A 24,397-nucleotide genomic window follows, 5' to 3' on the forward strand; every position below is an offset into this window, starting at 1 on the left:
TTATTCCAAATTTCTTTTAATAAATAGAGTACATGTTTTTAGAATCATGTTCACACTAAAAAGGGTCAAAAGAGCTCATCGTTATATCATTTTTCTTAGTAAGAACAAGGCAGGCACTTTAACCAGCTTATGGTGAACGGGGAACAACAGGAAGGAGGGCCGTGTGCGTGCACTCGCGCACACGTGTTTAAAAAAACTCAGTAAACAACATATATGTTTCATCACTGTAAATAATATCATCATAGAAACTAAAAGCACATCGAAACCGAAGAAAAAGAAACACCCACAACCAGAGCTCGCAGCCGGACGCCGAGAGGAACGAAAACCTGCCGCCGAGCGTTAGAGTCTCATTTACACGTCCAGTTTGGTTTCACGTCCCCACATCTTACAGCCAAAGACTGAAACAAATACGGCATCAGTTAGAAAGCAGTACAGCGGCGCGGATGTGCAGTGAGGGAGAGGACAGAAGCAACAGTCACACTTGGAGTCTGAACACAGCTTCAGCCAGACTCATTTTCTCTTTTGGATTTTAAAAAAATATGATAAATCTGGAAATGTGGCAAAGCAGCAACTGGACCGCAGATGGAAGGTTTCGGCTTTATTAATAAGAAATTAAATTCACTGCTGAAACTGGACAGAGCTGAGATAAAGAGCGCTGTGCGATCTCACTAATTACAGCCGCTGCAGTTTCAACAGCCGAGCACGTTTTCAGTCCTGACGCCAGAGCAAAGATTCCCAACCGCAGGATTCAGAGGCGTAAACGTCTGAAGACTTAAACTCTGTGGACGCACAAAAGTCGACAAAGCCTCGGGTGCTTCAGGGTTATTTAGTAATCATGGTTGAATTTTAGGCTTATGTGCAAGTCTGAGGATCAGATAACATGAACAGGAATCAAAGTAAGAGGCACCGATTCACATCAAGCCATCTCAAGGCGCTTTAAGATAAAACCCAGACGATCAAACAATCCCCTACAAGCAAATAAACGGAGAGAAACTCGTTTTTGAACAGCTGGAGGCCTCCAACAGAGCCAGGAGAAGGACTTGACCTTGGATAAAAACAAAGGACAGCAGAAGCTTTCTGTTAAAGCCCATCTTAGATTTTTCACCTCCTTGATCAGGCTTCACTCGCTTAAAACAGGCCAGAGCGCCGCGTTTTACCACCAGAGGCGCTTTTCTTTCTTTCAAAGCTGCACTGGAGTCTTGCTGATGTTTGGAGCACCTTGGCGGCTACTTAGCAAGCTAACTGGTAACGTGCTGGTGCTGAGAGACAAATAAAAAAGCTTGCTGGTTTGGAGATACCAGTTAGCATGCTGGAAAGAAGAAGTAACCTCACAGACGTTAGCAGCGTTCTCGAAGGACGGTGATGAGAAACTGAAATAAACCTTCACTGACTGCAGCTTTCAAATAAACTTCTTTGGTTAAATAAGCGCTTAAAAAAGGAGGTGGAAACGCTGCAAACAGAGGTCACGACACACTTGACAAACGGAAGTTCCATCATAGCCTAAATTTACCGGTTATTTGAATTCTTATTACAGTCATTCCGAAAGTGTGCGCCCCCTGGTGGACTCCGGAGGTGCTACAGTATGTACAGTCACATATTAATATAAATGTATTTCTTTATATAACAAGTGATTTAAAATTGCTAATATGACATGGCCAGTTAGTGATATCACTCATTACTCTGACCTGAATTTACTGCTCGGTGCTGAAGTTTCACACATTGGAGCCAATTTGATTTTTGTATTTTTTTTTTAAATATAATTTTTAAGCAAATACATCACTTGTATTTTGATTTTTGGTGAAGATTTAAGATTGGGCGTGCTCCATGTGAGTTTCCCGTCTTTAAACGGGCTGCAGCACACTTCACTTTGGGAATGCCTGCTTCATTAAAGAGCTTTAAATCTTCCATAGCAAACATGAAGCAGATGATTGTCTTTCATCGCAGAGGCTCTAAAGCACTGTAGTCGCGGTGACCAAATATGAAGTAAATGAACTAAAGCTGGAAGCTTAATCAAATCTATCGGGGGAGGCTTCTGCAGAGGCGTATTTCCTCTATTTTCCTTCAGACAAACAGCTATTATTTTATTCTCAAGGCTAGGCCGTCCTTCTGCATTTCAGGGATCAGAAGCCACCCAGAGTTTCTCAATGCGGGACTTTCCCTGCAGCAGGATCACCCGTGGCGGACACAGATGCCTGCATGACCCTGCTGCGTGACTTGTGTTCAGTGCTGTCTTATGAACGAGACAGACCAGCATCTTTTCTAATCTAAGAAAATGACACATTTTTCCATCACTGACGACGGGAAATATTCAGTAAGCGTGACCTCTGGAAACCTGCTCATGAAAGCTGGCCGCTCAGCGACCTCTGCTCAGTGAATCTGGACCTCGAGCTTCTCTGCGCGAGTTTAAAATGAAAAACACCGAGATGTGGGATTAGTCAGTCTCTCAGTCAGTCTTCCATGCTGCTGGAAGCAAACACACAAACTTTGGTGCATCACAGGAAGTGAGAGTCGCGGCGCCGCTGAAACGTGTAACAGCAAGCCGTGTTTGTCGTTTGCCTGGAGTGACAGACTGTAGGATACAAGGGAAGACAAGGAGAAGGGAAAACAGCGGAGGAAGGTCCCATCCCAAAAAAACAAAACAAAGAACTGGTCCCAGGAGGTTCAGCAGGACACGCAGAGTCTGACAGTGTGCACAAGTGTGTGTGTGTGTGTGTGTCCATTAGAGTTTGTCAGAACAGGGTTATGTGCACATCTTGATCCTCAGCCAGGAGGAGCTGGGACCCGGAGACACCGCTGGGGCTTCCCCACGCCAGCTTGTCCTCCTCTTTCACTTTGAAGGCTGCAGCGTCTCCTGCAGGGACAGGCGGGAGCGCGCCGGGGGAAGGGGCACCATCACGGACTGGACCCCGCTCAGCCTCCAGGGGAGGAGGCCCAGGAAGTTGTCCCGATGGCGCGTGTCCAGAGCGAGGCTGAGCACTCTCTGGGGACTGCGAGTCTTGGGGTTCCTCATCGACTGGGAGGTAGAAGGTGGAGGTGGAAGGGGAGTGGTCACTGTGCTCCTGAGGAGACGGAGGGAAGAGAAGGAGGAGGTGAGGCAGAAGCGGTGACTATGAATGACAGATGGAGAGATGGATGGATGGAGGGCTCGGTGGGTGGATGGATGAGTGTGTGATGGAGATGGAAAAGAGGAAACGCTGTCAGAGTCATTCAGGCCCGAGCTTCCCATCAAGCTGCAGCTCAGCCACATTATTTTTCTTCCTCTACAGAAAACTGAAAGTCTAAACTAAAACTTTGCTGCTAAAAACTTGACGTTTCCTACATTTTCTTCAAAACAGCATTAAAACTAAAACTCCGTGTCTTTGTGTGACCACATGTCCTCGTCAGCTCCCTGGATTAAAGTAGACTAAACTCCTGAAACTGCTCTGGAAAGTATTGACATTAGACTCCTTGTGTTGGCTCAGGAAAATGTAAAGCTCGAGTCACAGAATCAGTGAAAACGTGGAGCTTACAGCCAATTTAATCGGAAACATCCGGATCAGGCTCTGTGAAACGAAAGCTGCTCGCTTGATATTAAAGATGCTCATCAGTCATCACCATCTTCTAATCCTTATTTTAGATTAGAATCAGACCTGATTGATCAGCCTGCATATTTAGGGTTCCCATTAAATACACAATAATCCCTATTGCTAGGCAAAAGTAGCAGACAGACAAGTGGCAGCAAAAGCAAAGAAGCTTCCTCAGTGTTATAATAATAATATTAGTTGTTATTAGGCAGTGCTTGGACAGTAAGCTTTCAGGGAGGGTGCAATGAACACTGTAAAAGATGATGATTAGTTACTCTAGCAAGGACAGCTTACAGAGGTGAAGCCAAGGACGTTCTCTTTGATGATTTAACAGCACGGGCAGCCACATTAAAGCACCGTGACCTTCTTTTGCCACTTTAATGGAGAGAGGGGGTTCTAAACACTACAGTACCCACAATCCTCCAGCTGGCTAACCTGCTCTCAATGGACAAACAGTTACACACGAGTGAAATGCTGTGAGTTTAAACAAGGCTTCATGCAGATACAAGCAACACGTACGAATGGGTGGCGCCGCAGCCGCCAGGGAGCAGGGCGGGATCAAGCAGCAGGTGCTAAGAAGCTGAGGCATCGGGGCTTGGTGATTGGACGATGAGCAGCAGCAGGCGGAGGAGGAGGGACAGGAAGAAGGCGGCGGTGGGGCTCATTTGGGGAAGGTTAGTACGTCACTGTCACACCTTACTCTCTGTAAGGCAAACGCGCGCACACACACACACACACACACACACGGAGGAAAAACAGAAAGACAAAGTGTTAGCGGGATAAAAAAGAGAGACTCGGGATGAGTTAGGCTCTTGTGGAGTCCTGCTGGGAGTCGGGAACGCTGTAAATCTGAATCAGGAGTGAAGAATGAAACAACGTGAAACCCTCAGAGATGATGGTGCAGGTGGTGCAGGATGATGTTCATGAGCGGGTGGAGCTGAAGTTTCTGCCTACACGAGAGCGTGTTGGATCAATAAAAGAAAGACAGAGAGACGAGCTGTGATGTGAGAGGATGGACGTGTTAATCCAAGGCAGTCGATGGAGGACCAGAGAGAAAAGTCAACGTGTTACGAGGAGGACGCTGCCAAAACAACAGTGTACGAAGAAATCGTCAGTGTCGATGTGGAGGAAGCATCTCAGCCTGTGAGCTACAGTTAAAGGTCAAAGGTCAGCTGATCAACTCAATTTCAGAGTTTTTTCCAGCTGCATCAAGCTGAGGGCAGCACGACTGTGACTGGACAACACTGTGGCACAAACCCATCCACAGGATATAAATATGTAAGGAAGACTGGAAATAATCTGATCATCTAGGTTGTTCATTTTTTTAATCATGAGTTTAAGTTCAGTCTAATCTGGATGTGAATCATTCAGAAGGTCTGAAATGAAGCGTCAAACCCAAAAACCCTGAATTATTCCATAAAGTGGCTTCTTCATGAACAAAATGCATTTCGATGAAGGCAGAAAGAAAATCTGAACTTTCACTATTTAGAGCCATGAGTCACAAAGTGCAGGCTGTCACCCCCTGGTGGGCTTTAAGGGTACTGCACAAGGGTCTACATGGGTCATTTCCAATAAATTCAATTAAGTATTTAATTAGATTCAGATACCATAATCCTGTAGAATAAATCTTAAACATTTAGATTTGAACAAATGAAACAAGGCTATGGATTTAAAATCCCTTTTTTATTACTATTCTTACTTTTTCTAACCTGTTTTTGATACTGAACTAGTCTTATATCTTTTCATTAGCTGAAAAGAACTTAAATCAACAGAAGATCTGAATAAATCACATAAACAGGAAGGAAATACTTGATTTTTATGCTTCTGTGATAATCAGAGTTCTGACTAAAGGTTTGGGTGAGATCCAGGCATGAACTGTAAACTCTCAAACTCTGAATGTTTCTGAGATTCATCCAAACGCACAAACTATCCAGCTGCACGTGCTGCAGGCTCCAGATGTGGCTACAAAGACCTGCTGCTTGAGCAACAGCTGGAGTGACTGTTCAGCCTGGCTGTAGCTTTAGGATGGATGAACACTACAGCGTCGACGCACAGAGAGCTCAGAGTGAGGAAGGACCACAACGCGTCTGTTGTGGTGCGCAGGGTGAAGGCTCGGTGAGGGGGAAGCTGTGGTGAATGGGTCGGGGTGCAGGGGTTGGGGGTAAAGGGCACGGGGGTCACATACGTGCTGCATTCACCGCTGCAGAATGGCGTATACCTCTGTATACAAGGACTGGACAGCCTTCTGGCCTGACGGATCTGAAAACAACAGTTTACAGCACAACTCAGTTACAGCGCGGAAGAGAGCTCCTATTCAAGCGAAGCCACACATCCACCCATCCATCCATCCATCTATCCGTCCATCCATCCACCCATCTATCCGTCCATCCATCCACCCACATATCCATCCAGCCATCCACCCACACATCCATCCATCCATCCACCCATCTATCCGTCCATCCATCCACCCACATATCCATCCAGCCATCCACCCACACATCCGTCCATCCATCCACCCATCTATCCGTCCATCCATCCACCCACATATCCGTCCAGCCATCCACCCACACATCCGTCCATCCATCCACCCACACATCCGTCCATCCATCCACCCACATATCCATCCAGCCATCCACCCACACATCCATCCATCCATCCATCCATCCATCCACCCATCTATCCATCCATCCATCCACCCACATATTTATCCAGCCATCCACCCACATATCCATCCAGCCATCCACCCACACATCCATCTATCCATCCATCCATCCATCCACCCACCCATCTATCCATCCATCCATCCATCCACCCACATATCCATCCATCCATCCATCCACCCACATATCCATCCATCCATCCATCCATCCACATATCCATCCATCCATCCATCCACCCACACATCCATCCATCCAGCTATCCACCCACACATCCATCCATCCATCCATCCATCCACCCACCCATCTATCCATCCATCCATCCATCCATCCATCCACACATCCACCCATCTATCCCTCCATCCATCCATCATCCACACCTTACACAGACAGAAACCAGCCAACCTGCTTTTATTTCTTGTGACAAACATCTGTGTGAGGTGTGATCCAGACATTCTGAGGACAGCTCAATTAAAAGTTGCTAATCCCCCTTCAGGGTCATGGTTACTGGAAGTTTAGGGCCAGTGAAAAGAGTGAGGAGTCTTTTGGAATTTTTTCCCAGAATTCTGAGAAAGAAATCCCCAAATTCCCCCATTTTTTTCAGCGGCTGTAATCCTCTTCTGGGCAGGTTCACACAGCTTCCAGCTCTGCTGCTGTTTGTGAAATCTGTGCTCGGACGTCCCGTTCTGAACACTTGCACTGTGCAATCGGTGATTTCACCATCAGTCATGGACTTCTGCTTTGGTCGGCCTGAATTTCCTCTGATGGGGGGACCTCTGACTACAGCTGAGCAGTTTTCACTTGGAGTTAATAGTTTCCAAACTTAGTTATAGCTTCAGGCGAGGAGCGTTACCGGGAGAATGGCGGGTTTTTATAAGGTCTGATACACTGGAGCAGCAATCACAGATGCACAAGTACAAGAGGACATGACGGGACTTTCACAGAGAGATCTAAGATAACAGCTGCCCAGAGGTGCTTGTTGTCTAAGCTGTCTGTGGTCTGCTTCTTCCACCAGTTACAAGGGTAAAGATAACAATGTTGTTTTGCATCAGAAACCTTTAAAATGTCTGAAATCGACGTCTTTTAGAGCTTTTCCATAAACTGGTTTGTTTTTCTCTTACAAACCAGTTTGTGTGTGTGTGTGTGTGTGTGTGTGTGTGTGTGTGTGTGTGTGTGTGTGTGTGTGTGTGTGTGTGTGTGTGTGTGTGTGTGTGTGTGTGTGAGAGCGAGAAAGATTTAACAGAAATGCACAAAAACACATGCATCAGTCACGGTCATCATCATCTGTGAAAGTGTCACAAAATCACGAGCAGGGTATTAAAATCACAAACACACAAATGACTTCACACTCAGTCTCATCCCGAATGACAGATTTACAATTAAAATATTCCCACACTGGGTTAAGCACCCAAATCATCTGAAGATTGTTTTGTTAATAAAAATCTTTGAATTAATTAAAGAAATCTAATAAAGGTTTACAGAGTTATAGACCTCATTAAGCTGCTGCAGTGCTGTGTTTCTGCCACATGGTGGCACTGCTGCACTCGCTCATGCAGCCACATGTTGCTGCAGCGTGAAGTGAGCAGGAAGAAACACTTCATATCATTTTAAAGACCAATGAGAAGAAGGAATGCATCTTCAATTATGGCAGCATCTTTGTACCATCTTAGTTAAACTGAATTATTCATGTTCTAAAACTGCTACATCTGTCCTGCTAAATCAAACTCATCCTTTTCCATGTCACCTAAACCTCTTTTACCAAGTAGCTTCACCTGAGATGATACGTACAGTGTTAGCGGAGCGCCCGGGACCGCGCTGGGCCACGATGGCGCCTGAGATGGCCTTAATCCAGCTGTGCATGTCCTCTGGACTGTCAGCCTGACAGAGAGAAACACAGGAATGTAAATGAATGCACGCTATGATTCTAAACACGTACATATGACATAATACGGTGACTTTAACTCGATTAAACAAAGTCTTCCTGTCAGTAAATCACTCCTTCTCAGTAGTTGAGTTAGAAGAGTTGGAAAGAACAAAGACGACCAAATGTCCCATCAGTACATCCTCATCAGTATCTCATGTGGAGACAGCGGAGAGAGTAAATCCTTCAGAAGATGGAGGCGTGGAGCAATCATCCAAATGTTGAATCTAATTTACACTCATTTGGCTCAAAGCAGAACAGATGAGACAACGGTGCAGAAAGAGCTTCTCCTGACTGATGACCGCGTCCTCCTCATGCGTGTTACCTGTATGTAGAAGGTTCTTGAGCTGGTGACCATCTCGAACAGGTTGTCCCTCATCATGTGCTCGCTGGAGGACACAGAGGAGACGTTTTAGTGAACTTCCCCTGAATCAACCCAAACACAGAGCTGACAGGGAGGCTGACTGACCTCTGCTTGCACTCCTGCACTTTGTGGATCTCCTTCAGCGGGATGGCTCTCAGCGGCTCCCTCTCCTGAGACGACAGAGGAGAGGAAGTACATATCAAAAGCAAACCGAAACACGTGACCTCGTCACGATGGGTCGGGTAATATTTAGTGTCTGCGTTTGATTTCATTTAAATTTTGTGAGAAAAAAACCTCTGCTTAAATCTTTGCTGTGGTCAGTCGAGTGAACAAAACGTCAGTCGTCTCACAGCGATTGGAAACGCGACTCTAAGTCAGACGTTTAGATATCCGACACAGCTCTGCAGCGCGGCGGCTTCACTGCAATCAAAGGACGACTCACGCCACGGCTGAGCTGACGAACTTTCATATTCACACTCTGTCAAACCACAGAAGGCAGTGAGCGGCATGCTTTTACACTGATCAGAGATCATCACCTCGGCTTACACCAACATACATACATAACATACGCAGCAAGGGTGTCAAACGTAAGGCCCAAGGGCCAGAACCGGCCCAGCGAAGACTCTAATCCGGCCCACTGCAATAAAATGTGAACGAGTGCATCAATTTTAGACTTTTAACTGTATTTTTGAATCAATAAAGACCTCGCCATGGACACTCATGGTGCACCAAGTAGTAAAATAATCGTTAAACAATTAAATGACAGAAAAGTTCCTCTTTTTCTACTATCCACTCTGCTACAGACGTTTTTGATTTTTTTACAGTGGCTCCAGGGTTAAAAAAAGGCCATGTGAGCAATGAGCTGCCAGAACATTGACTGTAATTTTACACATTTATCAGGTAGAAAACTGAGATGTATTGTTGAACCTGCACTTATATTTCATGTATTAAGACATTTCAGGGATTAAATGTTTGATGAAATGTCTTTACGCTGTCAGAAACACCACCTTCCCTGGTTTGGCCCAGTTAAGATCAAACTGGGGCGCACGTGACCACGATGGAAGATTAGTCTGACATCCCTGATGTGCAGCATCACCTGGCTTAACGAGCTGCCTATAATCAGCACTTGGCGACGCTAACTAAGTAAATCACCTATAAACGGTGCTCAGTGTGTGCTATTGCTGAAGGCTGGGGTTATTTGACTGTCAGATAGTTCGCCCGTGTGTCATTCGGATCAGCATCCATGAAGACACGCGTGTGCTGATGATATGCATGATCTAAATGCTTGATCGTGTCGGTCTGTATGACTCGCAGTCAGCGGCGATAGCATGCAAACAAATGTCCTCTGCAGCAGCTGCACTCACTCAGGACATGATTACACATAAAAAGGTGTGAACACTCAGCCAGACACACATATATGTACGCACACACACACACGGGGTGTGCCCATATATGTGCACAGACAGGCCGTAGTTAGGGCTAATCTGTCCACACGTAGATGACATGAGGAGGTATTCAGGACGCATGCCTCTGCATGTGGAGACACGCAGCAAGTTTTGCAACAAGCACAGATTTTTTTCACTCTCTTCTTCTTCAGTGTCTGTTTGGGAGCAACGTGATGCGTCTTTGAGCACTGATGTCACCGTGTTTGAGCTCTTCACCGTTTCCTCACCATGTCAGTTTTGTAGTAGTTGAGAGAATTTTCATCCAGGACGAAGTACCGCCTCTTCCAGTTCTTCATCTGAGAGGAAGAAGCAAAGCACGTTTCAAAGTTTCTGTTTAGCTGCTTTCTGTTTTATTTTGAAATACAGTTAGGTTAGTTCTACGCCTGCCACTTCCTTCTGTTTTCTAACATTTTTGTGCCGCACCTGTACATACGGTGTATTTATAAGGCACCAGACTGTATTCTTACTGTGGTTATTGTTCACTTTTGGAAAGAAATATTTTCTGTTAAAAAACATTATTTTAATATGGCAGGTAACTGCAGCGAAAGGTTTACTTTGTTTTTCTAAGATTGAAACCAGTGACAGAGTTATTTTCAAAGATTTTTCTCTTCTGAACATCGACTGTTGCTCATTAATAACACAAAAGTATTTTTATCTGATTACTGTGTGAGATTTTATCCAACCAAACGTGATGGTTCATTATGACGACACTGAATAACCCTGAGTGTGTGTGTGTGTCTCACCACAGCTCCTTGTTTCACACAGTATCCCGCTTTGATGATGGCCTGATCCTGCGCTCCTCTGGACAGGAAGTAGGGCATTTGATTCTGAGCCCGCTTTACGCCTCCACGATCAGCTCCATTGTGCCCCTCTCCCTGCTCCTTAAACACACACACACACACACACACACACACACGAACATTAGACTTCATCTGGATTCATTTTACGGGATTTTCTCACATATATAAAACACTGAAGTCTTAAAGTTTCAACTGATTTCTAAAGTCGTCCTCTGCTGAAGAGTTTGTGGACTTTTTACTTCCACACTGAGCCGTGTCCAGTCAGCACGTCCACACTTCATTTCTCCAATTCAAACTGCTCTGAACACTCAGTTTCACACAGTTTTTTTTTTTTTACTTCTGACACCCGGTGATGTCATCGAGAGGGGATACCCCTACCACGACACACCGGCCACCTGCCAGCCCATTGATCCAATCTTGCGTTTTGAAGGGCAGCCAATCAGAAGAAAGCTGAAAGACTTTAAGAGGGAGGAGCTAAACGTGTTGTTTTCACACAGAGGATGAACTGAGGGGCAGCATGAAAGCCCGGTGTAAAACAAATAAGGATTATTATGAACTCTGAATCATCCAAAGCTACTCTAAGAGAGTCCAAGAATAAAAATAAGACGACAGTCAGCGATGATATTTTTAATCCATGCATTCTTCCTGTTCTTGTCATTGTTTTCAATGATATATTACCCATAATGCAACTCCTCTGACTGGGGTCGCTAGTCTCAATCATAAACAAACGATGGATTACAAAGATTTTGCAGTTTTACTTCCTAAAACCGGCGTAACAATCACAGATGTGCAAAACTGTCAGAGGTCCCCTTTAACAAATAAAAACAAACCTCAGCTATCAGCAGCTAAATGTCGATGCGTGTTCCCCTCGATATTTTTAAAACCTCCGACTCATAATTAAACCAGCCTTAACTCGCCTGTGTTCCTGCGAGCTGACTCATATTTGCAGCTGCATACCAGCACAGGCAGGACCGGACCTGCCGAGCTGCTCCTGCCGCTCGCAGCTGTGAGCGTTACCTGAGTGGCCGTGATGATGGGGACTCCTCCGATGATCTCAGTTTTGTAGGAGACCTGTTTCACGGTTCCAAGCAGCTCCTGGGGAGTCTCTGCGTGGGTGTTGTGGCCCTCGCCAGGCTTTGGCACCTGAAAACAGAGCAAAAAGGCTCCACATCTCACTATTTTTAAGAGCTTGGGCTTTATTTCACCTTTTTTCTTAACTCTCTGAATGTTATTTATCATAGGAATTCACATTACATTAGCAATGCTAATTAAATAGAGATAAAAGCTATTAGGATCAGTTATTGGCTTTGGTCTTAAAGAGTGACGATGGTTATTTTCACACCTTGAACTGGAGCAGAGGTCTGAGTCTGACAGGAAGCTCATTCTGCAACCAGCATGTTACATATGTACCATTCCTTTAAAGGAGAGGTGCTCACAGCTTAAAATAACAAGCAGACACCAGAAATTAACTTTAAAATCAGTGCTGTTTTAGACTCCTTCCTGGACTCTGATAGATGGAAAAGGAATAAACGATAAAAGGATGGGTGGTGTGAATCTGCCACTCCCAGCTAATCATTTTTCAGTAAGCAGTGTTACTGCTGTGATGGGTATTACTTTTCCCACTATGCTCCCTCCACCCCTGTGATTTAATAACCTCGACTTTGTAGTTTAGCAGCCAATACTGTAACACCCTGCGTGTTAAGGCACTAAAGCCTCACAGGAAACATGACATTACACGTACAGGTGGTCTAAACTGTATGAGGACTGACCTGGTGACTAGTTATAGAGCTGTTGTTAGCCTAGTATAAGCACATCAGCACAGGGAAGACATGACGAGGATCGCTCTCAGTAGAAGCAGAGGTAAACACTGAAAACAGACTTCAGACTTCAGCCAGAGCGTCTGAGGTTATTCATCCACAGCATGGCGTCGGTCAGCCTATTCTAGCTGCTACTGAGACTGCACATAGTGGCATGACATCTGCTGGTGAAAACCACACTGTGGTGTAGTTTTGGCAGCAAGTGCGCCTTTCTGCTTAGCAGCCGGCTAATGCAGTAATCTAATGCAGGTGGCCTGCTGGGTTTTAGCGTGTACGACTGTCAGTTTTTACCACCAAAACTCGAAAGTCAAAATCAGGAGCAAAGTGATTTCAGTGGTTTTTAACATCTCCTGTGCTGACGTGGATGTACTCCGGAGAATAGCCCAAGGACCTTAGCGCTGGTATAAATGGTACAGAGCTGTGGCGACGTCACTGTTTGCACGTAACCCGACCAATGCTGCGAGTCCTTTAGTGAGGCTAATGCACTTGCTGTTGTCGCCCTTGCAAAGAATGGTGCACACAAAAAGGAAAATGGCATCTGCTGACACAAGCGACGTCTCGGTGTCATTTCAGCTGGCCGTGCATCTCTACAGGACCCTCCATTTGCAACCCAACAGATTTTTGCCCGCCTGCTCAACTCAGCAGCGGCCAGCGCAGCACGTGCGTCGATATCGGCGCACGAGTTCGGAGATTCCTTGATTATAGAGAGGCAGGGAGTTTGAAAAGGTGAAAGTGTGCACAGAAAACTTGTCAGCTGACTGCAGACCACAGCAGCTGCAGGTGGCCTTAATGCTGTTGTGTCTTTACACGCTGCTACGCCTGCACTGATCTTTATCACAGTGGCCTGATGTGTAACTTTCCATTTGCTGCAGCCCGAGGCTGAAGACAGAGCGACACACAACAACGATGGATCTGTGTGTGTGTGTGTGTGTGTGTGTGTGTGTGTGTGTGTGTGTGTGTGTGTGTGTGTGTGTGTTGCTCACAGTAATCTTGATGGCATTGTTGAGAACACTGATCCATTCTACCAAATCCTGCTGGTCGTTGGCCTGTAGGTAAAACTTCCTCATTCCTGCATTTATAACTGTGAACGAATGAGAGGGAGAGAGAGGAATGTGTAAGGCTCGAAAGCACAAGAGGAAGAAGAGAAACGAGCTCCATGGGTATCTAAAAATATCGTCTTATTTCTGTTTCAGAGCCAGAGGATGTGTGTGTGCCATTATCCCATCCAGATGCAAATACACACACAGAGGTCAGGTCTTTGTCATTGTACAGTTTCCTCCTATTGAGTGACAAAGGCCTACTGTTTGACAGCAGAGGAACAACAAGTAGCAAGGGACAAAAGAGAGGAAATAAACCGCACAGATGAGGAAAAGAGGGAGGAAGGGAGTGAGAAAGAAAAGAGGTAGGGCAGAACGACGAGGAAGGAAGGAAACAAGGAAGGATTGAGGACAAAGGAGACTGGGAAGGAAGTGAGGAAGGAGTGGGGTCTGAGGGCTCTGTGCAGGCCGGTTGTGTTCTCGTACACAGCTGTTTGCACACAGGTACATTGTGATGTTGAAACAGGAAAGGGACAATCTGCTGCCACAAAGTTACAAGCATGCTATTGTTTAAAACGTCAGCGTGTTGGAGCACCGATAGTTCCTCTCACTGGAAACAAAGCCACACACAAACAGGTCAAAAGCAAAGCAAAGAGAAATGTATGTGGCCAGAGTCACTACGCAGGTAAAGAGGAAGGAGGCAGAGAGACGCAGTGCAGGGTGAGAGGGAATAAAGATGAACTTACCAAAGCAGAACTCTGCCTTTGGTCTTTGTTTGGTGGCATCATTGACCTTAGCGAGAGAGAAGAGTAAAGGGTGAATGTGTCAGCACAACCCACCAAAAACATGAACCCACTCATCTGTGATAATTCTATGCTGCTAATGGCAGAGTACGGGACGGATAAATCCTGGCACCGCTGTCATTTAGCCGATGTAAGGTGGACTTGTGGCTGGGACAAGACGAATGTGGCCTACAGAAAACCACACATTTGGGAAAAACTCAGGAAAACGACATCCATCCATCCATCCATCCGCTTCCGCCTATCCTTTTCAGGGTCGCGGGGGGCGCTGGAGCCTATCCCAGCTGTCATAGGGCGAAAGGCGGGGTGCACCCTGGACAGGTCGCCAGTCTGTCGCAGGGCCAACACACAGGGACAGACAACCATTTGCACTCACATTCACAGCTAGTGGCAATTTGGATTATCCAATTAACCTATCCCCACAAACTGCATGTCTTTGGACGGTGGGAGGAAGCCAGAGAGAACCCACGCAAACACGGGGAGAACATGCAAACTCCACACAGAAAGACCCCGGCCTGATGGTGGAATTGAACTCAGGACCTTCTTGCTGTGAGGCAACGGTGCTAGCCACCGTGCCACCGTGCTGCAAACGACATATCATACTATAAAGATGCTACACTCACAGCAGTGGTCTGAATCTTAGCTGTCAGACTCCAGTTTGTTCACACGCTGAGGTTAATTATGGAGTTCCACAGGGTTCAGTGCTGGGACCAGTTCTGTTTACATTATACATGCTTCCCTTCAGCAGTATTATTACAAGGCACAGAAAACATTTTCACTTCTATGCCCATCTTAGAATAAGGTTTAACTTCCTGCTTCAAAATTCATATAAAAATGTGGTATCTAAACAGATGCTAACTCTGGATGGCATTACCTCGGCCTCCAGTAACACTTTGAGGAATCTCGGCGTTGTCCTTCAATGCACATATTGAAAAAACTGTAGGCTTGCTTTCTTGTATTTGTGCAACATCTCTAAAATTAGAAAAGTCCAATTTATTATTAATCGCTGGCTCTCTTCCACAGTGTATCGTCTGTCCTGTCTCCCTCACCTCACCCCCAACTGGTCGTGGCAGATGGCTGCCTCTCCCTGAGCCCTGTTCCTCTGGAGGTTTCTTCCTGTTCTGAAGCATCTATTTACTGTGTGACTTTCAAATGAATTTCTGAATTTATTCGGTTGTTGTGATATAACATTTCATTTTTTTGAGTTTAAAATCCGGCTGACGCCACAGGAATTCGACAGGCTTTAGGATAGAGTCATGAAAAGGAAGAGGCGATAATCCAGCAGATGTTCTGTTCAGTCTACAGCTGGTAACAAGAGAAATCACACGCCAAAATAACAACGGATTTTACAGATTTAAGCACGTTTGTACGCACAGAGAGTGCAGGTGAAACGGTGTGTGTGGAAGAGTGAGGACTAACCTTGGAGATGTAGGAAAGATTGAGAGAGCCCACATTTCCTGCACCTTTGGGCAGATTCTGAAGAGAAAAAGCACAAATGTACACAAATGTATAAGCATCAGCCATTCATGATTGCATCGAGAAGACGTAGAACTAACAGAAGTGAACAAGGTCGTAGCGCTAGCATCACTGCTGCCTGCTATGATGGAAATCAACAACAGTATTTCCTGCGTTTATTTACAGATTTCACAACATGATATTTAAAAACATTAATTATTCTTTTTCTTAAATTTATGATCTTAAGAAGAGTTTGCTTTTTTCCCCTTTCAGTAATGTTCAGTAAAAATGACAAAATAATGTAAAAGACGATGATGTGGAGTCATAAGAGAGCTTAACTTCATCCAAAGAGTCAGATATGAATAAAAAAAATGGTCAGAACTGGTTTCAGTCTTCTCTGATCTCACAATACTTGTTATAAACATCTATGTGGGAAGATCATCTGGAAAATACCAAAGCTCTGTGCGCTGGCAGTCCGACCAGCTTTCTGCATGAGGATGCGACGAGTTTTAGAAATTCCCCAACAGTAGGAAATCTCAGTGCTATCGCTAACCTGTTTCTGTTCTGGTTCCCGTTTGTCTGCTTGGTTTCATGCAGAGGTGAGACTACTCAATCAGATTTCAGATTTGAACAGTGAAGCCAAGGAGGAAGTGCCCTAATCCTGCATTCTTTCTAAAGTAACCGTTGCTTAACAAAACCCTTTAATGAAGTATAAGGTGCAGAAAAGCCAAAGTGTAACGTCCTCATATGAGGGGGGAGGGTCTCAGGGGGCTGTACGGCTCCAGCGCCTCTGAAAAACACATCAGTGGTGTGATTCACGTGTCTGACATGTCCCTTCATCACAATGAGCTCGCACACAGAGGAGTTCATTTTGACTCACTCCCACACACACCATCCTGCTGCACAGCAGAGTGTGAAAGTGAATTAAAATGTATTCCCCGGTGCAACAGCGTCTACTTCCTCCTGTTGCAAAAAAGCAGTGGGCTTCAGAGTCACGGGCAGAGACGTCTGCAGCACCTTTTCAGGTAGTAGAAAAATGCAGAACAATACGAGAGCCGAAAAATGCTGCTGTAGCATAAAGACTTTGATGCTTCATGCAGCTGATTCTTAAGGTGCATCTAAAATATGAGCTGTGCAACAATGTGATGGATTACATCCCTGAAGCGATTCAAGTCCCTGCATGATGATTTTCACGAGCTGTTTATTGCCACTTGGAGGTAAGAAAACCAAAGTCAATACCTGTAATGGCTTCTGAACTTCAAAATAAAAGGCCTACATTTATGTTCTTACTACACACCCCAAGACATCATGACCCAGACCTCAGATGAAAACACCTATAAAAACAGTTTCTTTTCAGATGATAAAGATGTTTTCAGCTCATAAACAGCCTTACCTGGGGGTTATCCATGTACCACAGCAGGCTGCCCTGCTCAGTGTCCAGGATGAAGTAACGGCGCAAGAACCTGCCGCTGTTCTCATTCTCCTCGATGTCCAGGAAGCCGCAGAAGCGATTCTGTCGGTCCACGTAAGGCATCGCAACCCCGACCAGCTCAGCCCGCTCTGGGGCATCACAGGAACTCTGCACACACATTTAGACACAAGTGTCAAGGCAGGTTAAAGGTGCTAGGTTTGGAATTTATGACTGATCTATGGCTGATCTATGACTAGTGAACAATGCACATTTCTTTACACTGCTGACTCAGTACAGACATACGGGTCTAATTAACAGTGGTTGGCAGCTTGGGTGTTTTTCTGTTTTTACAAAGTCTGTTGCTTTTCTGTTTTATCTTATTGCTAAACTTGTATCCCAAAAACATGTAGAGAAAGTGAAACAAGTGAAAGTTTGTGTTCCATTTTTCCAGTAAGGATGGGAAGACTGGTTTGCCTGCCAGATCTGGTTTTTCGTGACGTCCAGCTTCCAGTTTGCCGCTGAGTAGGTAAAAACTGACAGGAATGAGAATGAGCAAGTCTGACGTCACTCTGTAGTGGGAAGGAGTTGCTGCTTTAGGTGGAGGAGTTCAAGTATCTTGGGTTCCTGTTTGTGAGTGGGTGCTGCAGAGCTCAGTCCTTCAGCAGGAACTCATGGAGAGCTGCAACTCCTCCACAATAAAAGGAGCCAATTAAGTTGGTTTGGCCTGGTTCTGGAGGAGGTCTCTTCCTTCTAAAGGGGAGTTTTTTCTTTCTACTTTTGCCAAGTGCTTGCACATTTGGGGCGTTCTCATTTTTTCTTCTTCTTTGTATTACTGCATCGTCTTTACCTTTCCACATAAACTGCTCTCTCTGTGCACTCTCTGTCCCCAAAGTTTTTTTAATGTTTCTGAAGGGTCACTCTTCCAGTGGGAGTGGACTTTACTGGACTGCATGTTTCACCTGCTTTTAACTGTAACCTCAAAGTTTAATTTTAAATAAAAAACAATTACAGCAATTTACTGCCGGCTGCTAAGATTCATGTCTTTCAAAAGCCTCAGTCCCCTCCGAGTTTCTACTGGCAGGTAAGTCGCTGAAACGCCTGCAGCCTTTTCATAGCTAATGAAGCCCAGCATGAAGTTTTCCAGATAAGGAAGATAACACTAATCCAACCTTCACTTTCAGAATCTACTTTTTCTTCACCAGTTTCCTTCATGCATAGTGCATACCACTGTCTTTAAGTAGGGGAAACATGAACGCTCATTCCTGTGCAGAATCCTTTGTGCACCGGATTCCTTTCATACATAAATGACAGTTTTCTTCACATCAAATACACAACGTGTCATTGAAACATGCAGATGTAAAGTGTGGTTTGTCACACTAAAAACTTTCAGGCACGCACGCACACACACACACACACACACACACACACACACACACACACACACACACACACACACACACACACACACACACACACACACACACACACACACACACACACACACACACACACACCCCCTAAGAGGTAAAAGACTATTGTTTTCCATTTCCAGCTCTGTGATTTACTCTCACACTGCAATGCCAGAATCAACATGTCTGCTGAAATCAATCATACAGACATTTATTTTGTGTCTTCACCCCAGAGCGGCTTCAAACCTCACCATGTATCAACATTTTCAATGACTGGTTTAATTGCCTTGAATGTCTGGTCCAAACTGAACTTCAACTTTGCTCCAGCCATCAGGAGTAACGAGATTTTTGCATTTCACGTTTCTTATGTCATGTCCAGCTTTGCTCAATTTTCCTTTAAAGCAGGAGGAAAAGCCAAACGTGTTCCCTTTCTTTCCAATTGCTGCCTGAGCATTTTGGCCAACAAAGAGTTTTAACACCCAGATTCAAGTTCAGATACCTGCAAAATTCTAGTTTAGCTACTCCCACGGGTGTTACAATAAATACATATTATAAACATATTCTCACATTCCCAAGAAAAGGGAATATACAACATTAAGCCAAGTTACAATTACAATTAAATTATCTAATTGGTTTCCATCTGAAGATGATATATCTGACTTAAGTATTTCTAAAAAAAACACTAAACACGCAGTTCTGCTTTAACTTTGGATGTAAACAAAGATGAAAACTAACCTGCAGCACTTGAAAGGTTAGTGATGCCTGGTGACCTACAGAGCTATGGTTAGGCTAATATTCACATGTTAGCATCTAAAAAGCAGATAACAAAGATGGATGTTGAGAAAAAAAGATGTTAACGACCCACAAAAAACTCTCTAAACATAGTCCAACTGCTAACTTAATTTAGTACTTGAGTAAACATTTTCCTGAAGAGTTTAAGGCTTCAATCGCTACAACAATGATGTTCGTTTTGTCATTTCTGCAGACTTAAACAGGCAATAAGGCCGGGCATGCTTCAGGGGACCGACCCCCAGATGGTGTCCAAGGAACAATGGTGTGACTTCAGACAAGAGTAGGTGAGCCTTGAATTTTTTGACAGCCATATATCACATGCTGTATTCTGCATAATGTACTGTACTGTATCAGTACTTTATACACAGTCACTTCCCCTAAAATACTGCTTTAAAAAATGTGTGTCAAAGGAAAACCACAGCCCATTCCCATTATTGCACAATGGTGGGAATTATTAGAACATAACACATCAAAGGCCCTGATTGACAATAAAAGGGAAATAGATCATTTTCTTAAATGGAAAACTGCAATTTGCCAGTGCAGCTAACAAAGCGACTGACTAAGAAGTGGGGGGAAAGCTAAAGCTACTGGAAGCTGGAGTGGGGATGTCAGTCATTTTCAGAGTGTGTTATCTGGGTAATGCTAACATAGCGCCGAACAAACTAAACAGCCAGTCTGAAAACAAACATTCCCTCTGAGACAAACTTGGTCTAGTCAAGTCTGAAGCAGACGCTGCAGGACTGGTCCACTGAGCTGTGTCTGATAAGACGTCGGAGGCAACCTTTATGCTAATGCGTTGGCATAAAAGAGTCGTGCACGGTCAAGAAACCACAAAAGACAATCAAAAGAACAACTGATGGCACGCTAGATGACTCTGATGTTATTTTGAGCAGAAAACAGGTGTGGCTTCAAATTAGGGCAGACAGTTTGCTGTGGCTTGTGCACAAAAAGCCTGAAAACCACTGCTTCAGGGTGTGACTACCCTGTCGCTGACGAGTCACCGCTGTAAGAGTGTGCAATTTCCTCAGTGTCTCAGGCACACCCACCCATCATGGGATGAGTAAAATTTGGTCCGTAAAAGCCAAAAAAACAGCAGAAGCAGGTTAGAAGTTTCACAGGGAGGCGGCTCGCTGTCACAGAGCTCGACTTTGTGGTTTTCATTTTCAATTTCAAAGTGAAAAAATCCTGTTGGAACAGTTCAGAGCACCGCCGAAGGATGAATATATCTTACACCTGATTTCATGCCTTTAGATTTCTTCAACTTTCTTTAAATTTGGTGAAAATGCCTAAACAATGACAAACTTGTATGAATATTAGTTTAATGTACACGGTTGACAGTGAGGTGATGCTACAGTTTTAAGGGGGAATGAATCTTGAATGATCTTACAGTTTTAAGATCTCTATTGACTTAGAGATCAATAGAAAACATGAAGCCATGAGAGTTTTAGAATAGCACAAAAATCAGAAAAACAACTAAAAATTAGCTTTTTTTCCACTTTAACCTTTTGTTTGATTAAAGGAAAATAACATAACGCAGGAGTTGCTGAAAGACAGAAAGCTAGCAAAGGTACGGGAATGCAAATTTAGAACACAATAAGTGTGAATGAATGTTAGCAATGCAAGTCCATCCATTCATTTTCTTCCACCTACCCTGGTCTGAGTTGTACAGCAGATAAGTGGCAGACACTCATAAGGTTCTCTTTCTAAAAAGTCTCTAAGAGCTTCATACTGTTGCCTTTCCTTCCTCAGCTAACAGGGGAAGTATTGGTGTCACCAGTTAGGACTGTTTGGATGAGTGTTAAAAAACACAAACGCAGTTCCTCGAATTTTCACTTTGAATTACTTGAGCAAAAAAAGATTTGGGTTATTTTTGGAAATGTGCAAATATTCAGCACACGAGTAGAGAAGGAGTAAAACAAACTGGGATCAGGTAAAAGAAACGGCTCAGTGCAAAAGTCTCAAGACACCCCTCATGCTTCTTACAATGTCTTCAGCCATCTGTGAAACACAGTGAAGGCTCTGTAACAGTTTGACGGCAGCTTTGTCAAAACTGATGGAATTATGTAATCCCATTACTGGAACTGAAGAGCTCTGAATGTTCTTGGAGAAGCCTGGGGAGATATTCCCGAAGACTACTTAAAGAAGGGACAAGAAAGCCGCCTCAGAGAGTTCAGACTGTGTTAAATAATAAAAGAGGTCATACCACATGTTGACTTTCACTTGTCATTCATTCATGCAAGCTCTCAAATTCAACAATGGCAGATGCAAAGCTTCAAAACCATAATCCACAGACCAGTAAGTGATGTCACGGTGGCTATTTTAAGTCCACGGTTTTTCCGGCTCAGCAGCTCCTCAGTGATTGAAATCTTAAACACCAAAAAACCCAGTGACACTCAGGTAACTCCCCCTTCGTTCGTTAAATTAGCACAAATTACAGAGAATTAATTGTTCTGTGTTAAATCTGTGTTGTACTCTGAAACCCTACACTGTAAATAGAAATATAAGCAGATGATGCATCTCCATCGAATTATTCCACTGTCCAAACTACTAGAAGAGAATGGATCGACTTGAAGGCAGCAATTCTACCACCAACTAGTGTTTTGGTGCCAACACAGCTTTTCCTTTCTTATTATTTTGCATATTTATAACTACATAGTAAGTATTGGGCGATCGTGGCTCAGGAGTTGTCAGTTCATCTTGTGATCGGAAGGTTGCCGGTTCGAGCCCCGGCTCGGACAGTCTCGGTCGTTGTGTCCTTGGGCAAGACACTTCACCTACCGCCTACTGGTGTTGGCAGAGGGGCCGATGGTGCGATATGGCAGCCTCGCCTCTGTCAGTCTGCCCCAGGGCAGCTGTGGCTACACCTGTAGCCTCCACCAGTGTGTGAATGTGAGAGAAAAGGGCTATATAAATGCAATCCATTATGATTATGATTATTATTATTATTATTGGAGCTATTTGCTTAACAGTATTCACATTTATAAGGTCTACAACTGAAAATTATTAAGCCCCTAATGATGATTGTCGTAAAAAAAGAGTGTGCAACACCCTCGGCCTCAGCTAGCTGTCTATGGTTACCCTTGTGACAAAGTAATTAGCTCGCTCTGAATTAGCAGGTAGATTTGTTAGCTAAGCGTTTCTTATTAATTAATAAAATACTGATATTTGGTGTCCCTGTATTGATACTATAGCTGTGTTCTATATGACAGGAAGAGCAAACAGTACATGGAAATTACTGATGGGGGTTAAACAGCAGCTTTAAAATCCTGACCCAAGATTCTTTTTTAAATCCTCCACAACGATATTTTTCACTTTCAGTTTTAAGACGTGCAGAAGGCTTTCTGTTGAGATCACAAGGTTGATGTACTGTTACTGTAAACTTGTTAAGAAGTTACATTCAACTGCTACTTCAAGTTCTCAGGGGAAAACACGGCTATTCTCTTGTTCTCACATCTGACTGATGATGTCACAGTACATACTGCTGACCTGATGACCCCTAACTTTGACTTTAAAACTTCTGTGCTTATATAGGACTATAATTTTTGATTAAGCAACAGAATAGACTAGAATGAATGTTTTTGTCATCGTACAGGTGTACAATGAACATCTGCCCGAGTGATGCATTCAAATACGGCACATCAAATAAAAACTTTATACAGACCCTACAAAGACTTCCTTTATGAAACAAATAAAATACATGTATAAATAAAAGAATGTAATAATTTAAAGTAAAGGGAAAATAAAAAGTATAAATTCAAATACACACAAAGGAAGGACAAGAAGTGCACTCGATTGGACACTCTTATCGATATTCCACAGAAAGCTCTGAGTCTAAATACTCGTTTCACGACCTGAACAATTATTCAGAACAAAAAATTATTCACTTCTTCTCGTGTAAGAACATTTGCATGAAGCCACAGGGCAGCACGTAAGCCTAAAAATACCTCCTAATCTTTTTAATACTAATTTTCTACATTGTATTTATTTCAGATCAGGTATTCTGATTTCCTCTGGGCCTTCAATATATAATAACTTGTTTATCAAAAAAGATGGAAAAACTAAAACAAACAAAACAGCCAAAATGAGCTGAAATCAAACAAATAGTAAAACAAGAAACTAAAGTAAATTAAACATTAATAAAGTTAAAGACAGAAAAAGGAAAAATAAAACATAAAGGACAAAATAAATCTGAAAACACGATGTAAGAGCTGAATAACATAAGTAGCACAAATATTAAAAATCAAGTACACTAATATATAAGTAGTGTTCTTGGTCCCTGTGCCACCCTATGAGAATCCTACAGTCGCTCCTGGTAATATATGAACCTTTTACAGACAAAGCTGAATAAACCCTGATTTTACAGCTCTTTCACCTCATGAATCAGATCAACCTGGATCAGTTAAGGTGTTTCTGCTGTGAATCCGCTGCTTTTCATTTCCCGTGTTTGGTACAGATATAATACTCACGGTGGTAAATATACCTATTAAACTGTCACCAGTGCTCAATTCCTCCCCGTGGAGCTCAAACTGTAGTCACAGGCCTAAAAACATCGACCCATTTCCTCTCCCGCCTACATTAACCGTCTCTCCGACAGCCTGTGGCCCTGAACCAGGCCGCTGCTGCCCGGGTAAACCATCCCTACAAACACGGTCTGACCGTCTGGAGGCAGGAAAAGCGACGGATTTCAGGTTTACTTACACAGTCCGGCTCAGTCCGAGTCCAGTGTGGAAGCTGTCCGGCACCAGCGTCAAGTTAAACCACAATAAACCCACACTGCTTCCGCTTACAGCCTTTAGAAATAAAAGCTTCTGCTGACGACCGCGTTACGTCCGTCTGGACTTCAAAATAAAGTAAATAAAGTAAATAAAGTAAACGTTTGCTTCAATTTTCTTTCTTTTGTCTGAGAATAGTTTTGCTCTCTTTTTA

The 24,397-nt window shown here is 43.9% G+C and overlaps 1 protein-coding gene across 6 annotated transcripts; it reads right to left on the minus strand.

Moving 5' to 3' along the window:
• Positions 1-24,277, minus strand: plekha1b (pleckstrin homology domain containing A1b). Of its 6 annotated transcripts, none has more exons than XM_086304554.1 (13): positions 24,170-24,277; positions 17,253-17,438; positions 15,824-15,880; positions 14,351-14,396; positions 13,551-13,648; positions 11,768-11,893; positions 10,694-10,825; positions 10,178-10,246; positions 8,611-8,675; positions 8,467-8,530; positions 8,009-8,098; positions 5,749-5,822; positions 1-3,059 (listed from the first exon to the last, which is right to left on the minus strand). In XM_086304554.1, the coding sequence occupies exons 2-13, from the start codon at positions 17,391-17,393 to the stop codon at positions 2,828-2,830; spliced, it is 1,194 nt and encodes a 397-aa protein (XP_086160680.1). In that variant the 5' UTR covers positions 17,394-17,438; positions 24,170-24,277; the 3' UTR covers positions 1-2,827. The 6 variants fall into 6 exon arrangements, 5 of the variants coding, with proteins under 5 accessions (XP_086160680.1, XP_086160681.1, XP_086160679.1 ...); XM_086304555.1 differs by having other exon boundaries at positions 5,782-5,822; positions 10,694-10,831; XM_086304553.1 differs by having other exon boundaries at positions 10,694-10,831.
• Between the last annotated feature and the right edge of the window lie 120 nt (positions 24,278-24,397).

Source organism: Aulonocara sp. 'chitande type north' Nkhata Bay, linkage group LG8 (genome assembly GCF_057382095.1).
Source record: "Aulonocara sp. 'chitande type north' Nkhata Bay isolate Kocher_YH1m ecotype deep benthic linkage group LG8, A_spYH_male_GT1.1, whole genome shotgun sequence".
Lineage (NCBI taxonomy): Eukaryota > Metazoa > Chordata > Actinopteri > Cichliformes > Cichlidae > Aulonocara > Aulonocara sp. 'chitande type north' Nkhata Bay.

Excerpts from the sequence above, each read along its gene's own strand:
- plekha1b (XM_086304550.1), bottom strand. The coding sequence starts at position 17,393 with ATGCCTTACGTGGACCGACAGAATCGCTTCTGCGGCTTCCTGGACATC. Across the intron at positions 10,832-11,767 it reads CCATCATCACGGCCACTCAG|GAGCAGGGAGAGGGGCACAA; the intron begins GTAACGCTCACA and ends TGTGTGTTTAAG. Across the intron at positions 8,099-8,466 it reads CAAGAACCTTCTACATACAG|GCTGACAGTCCAGAGGACAT; the intron begins GTAACACGCATG and ends TCTCTCTGTCAG.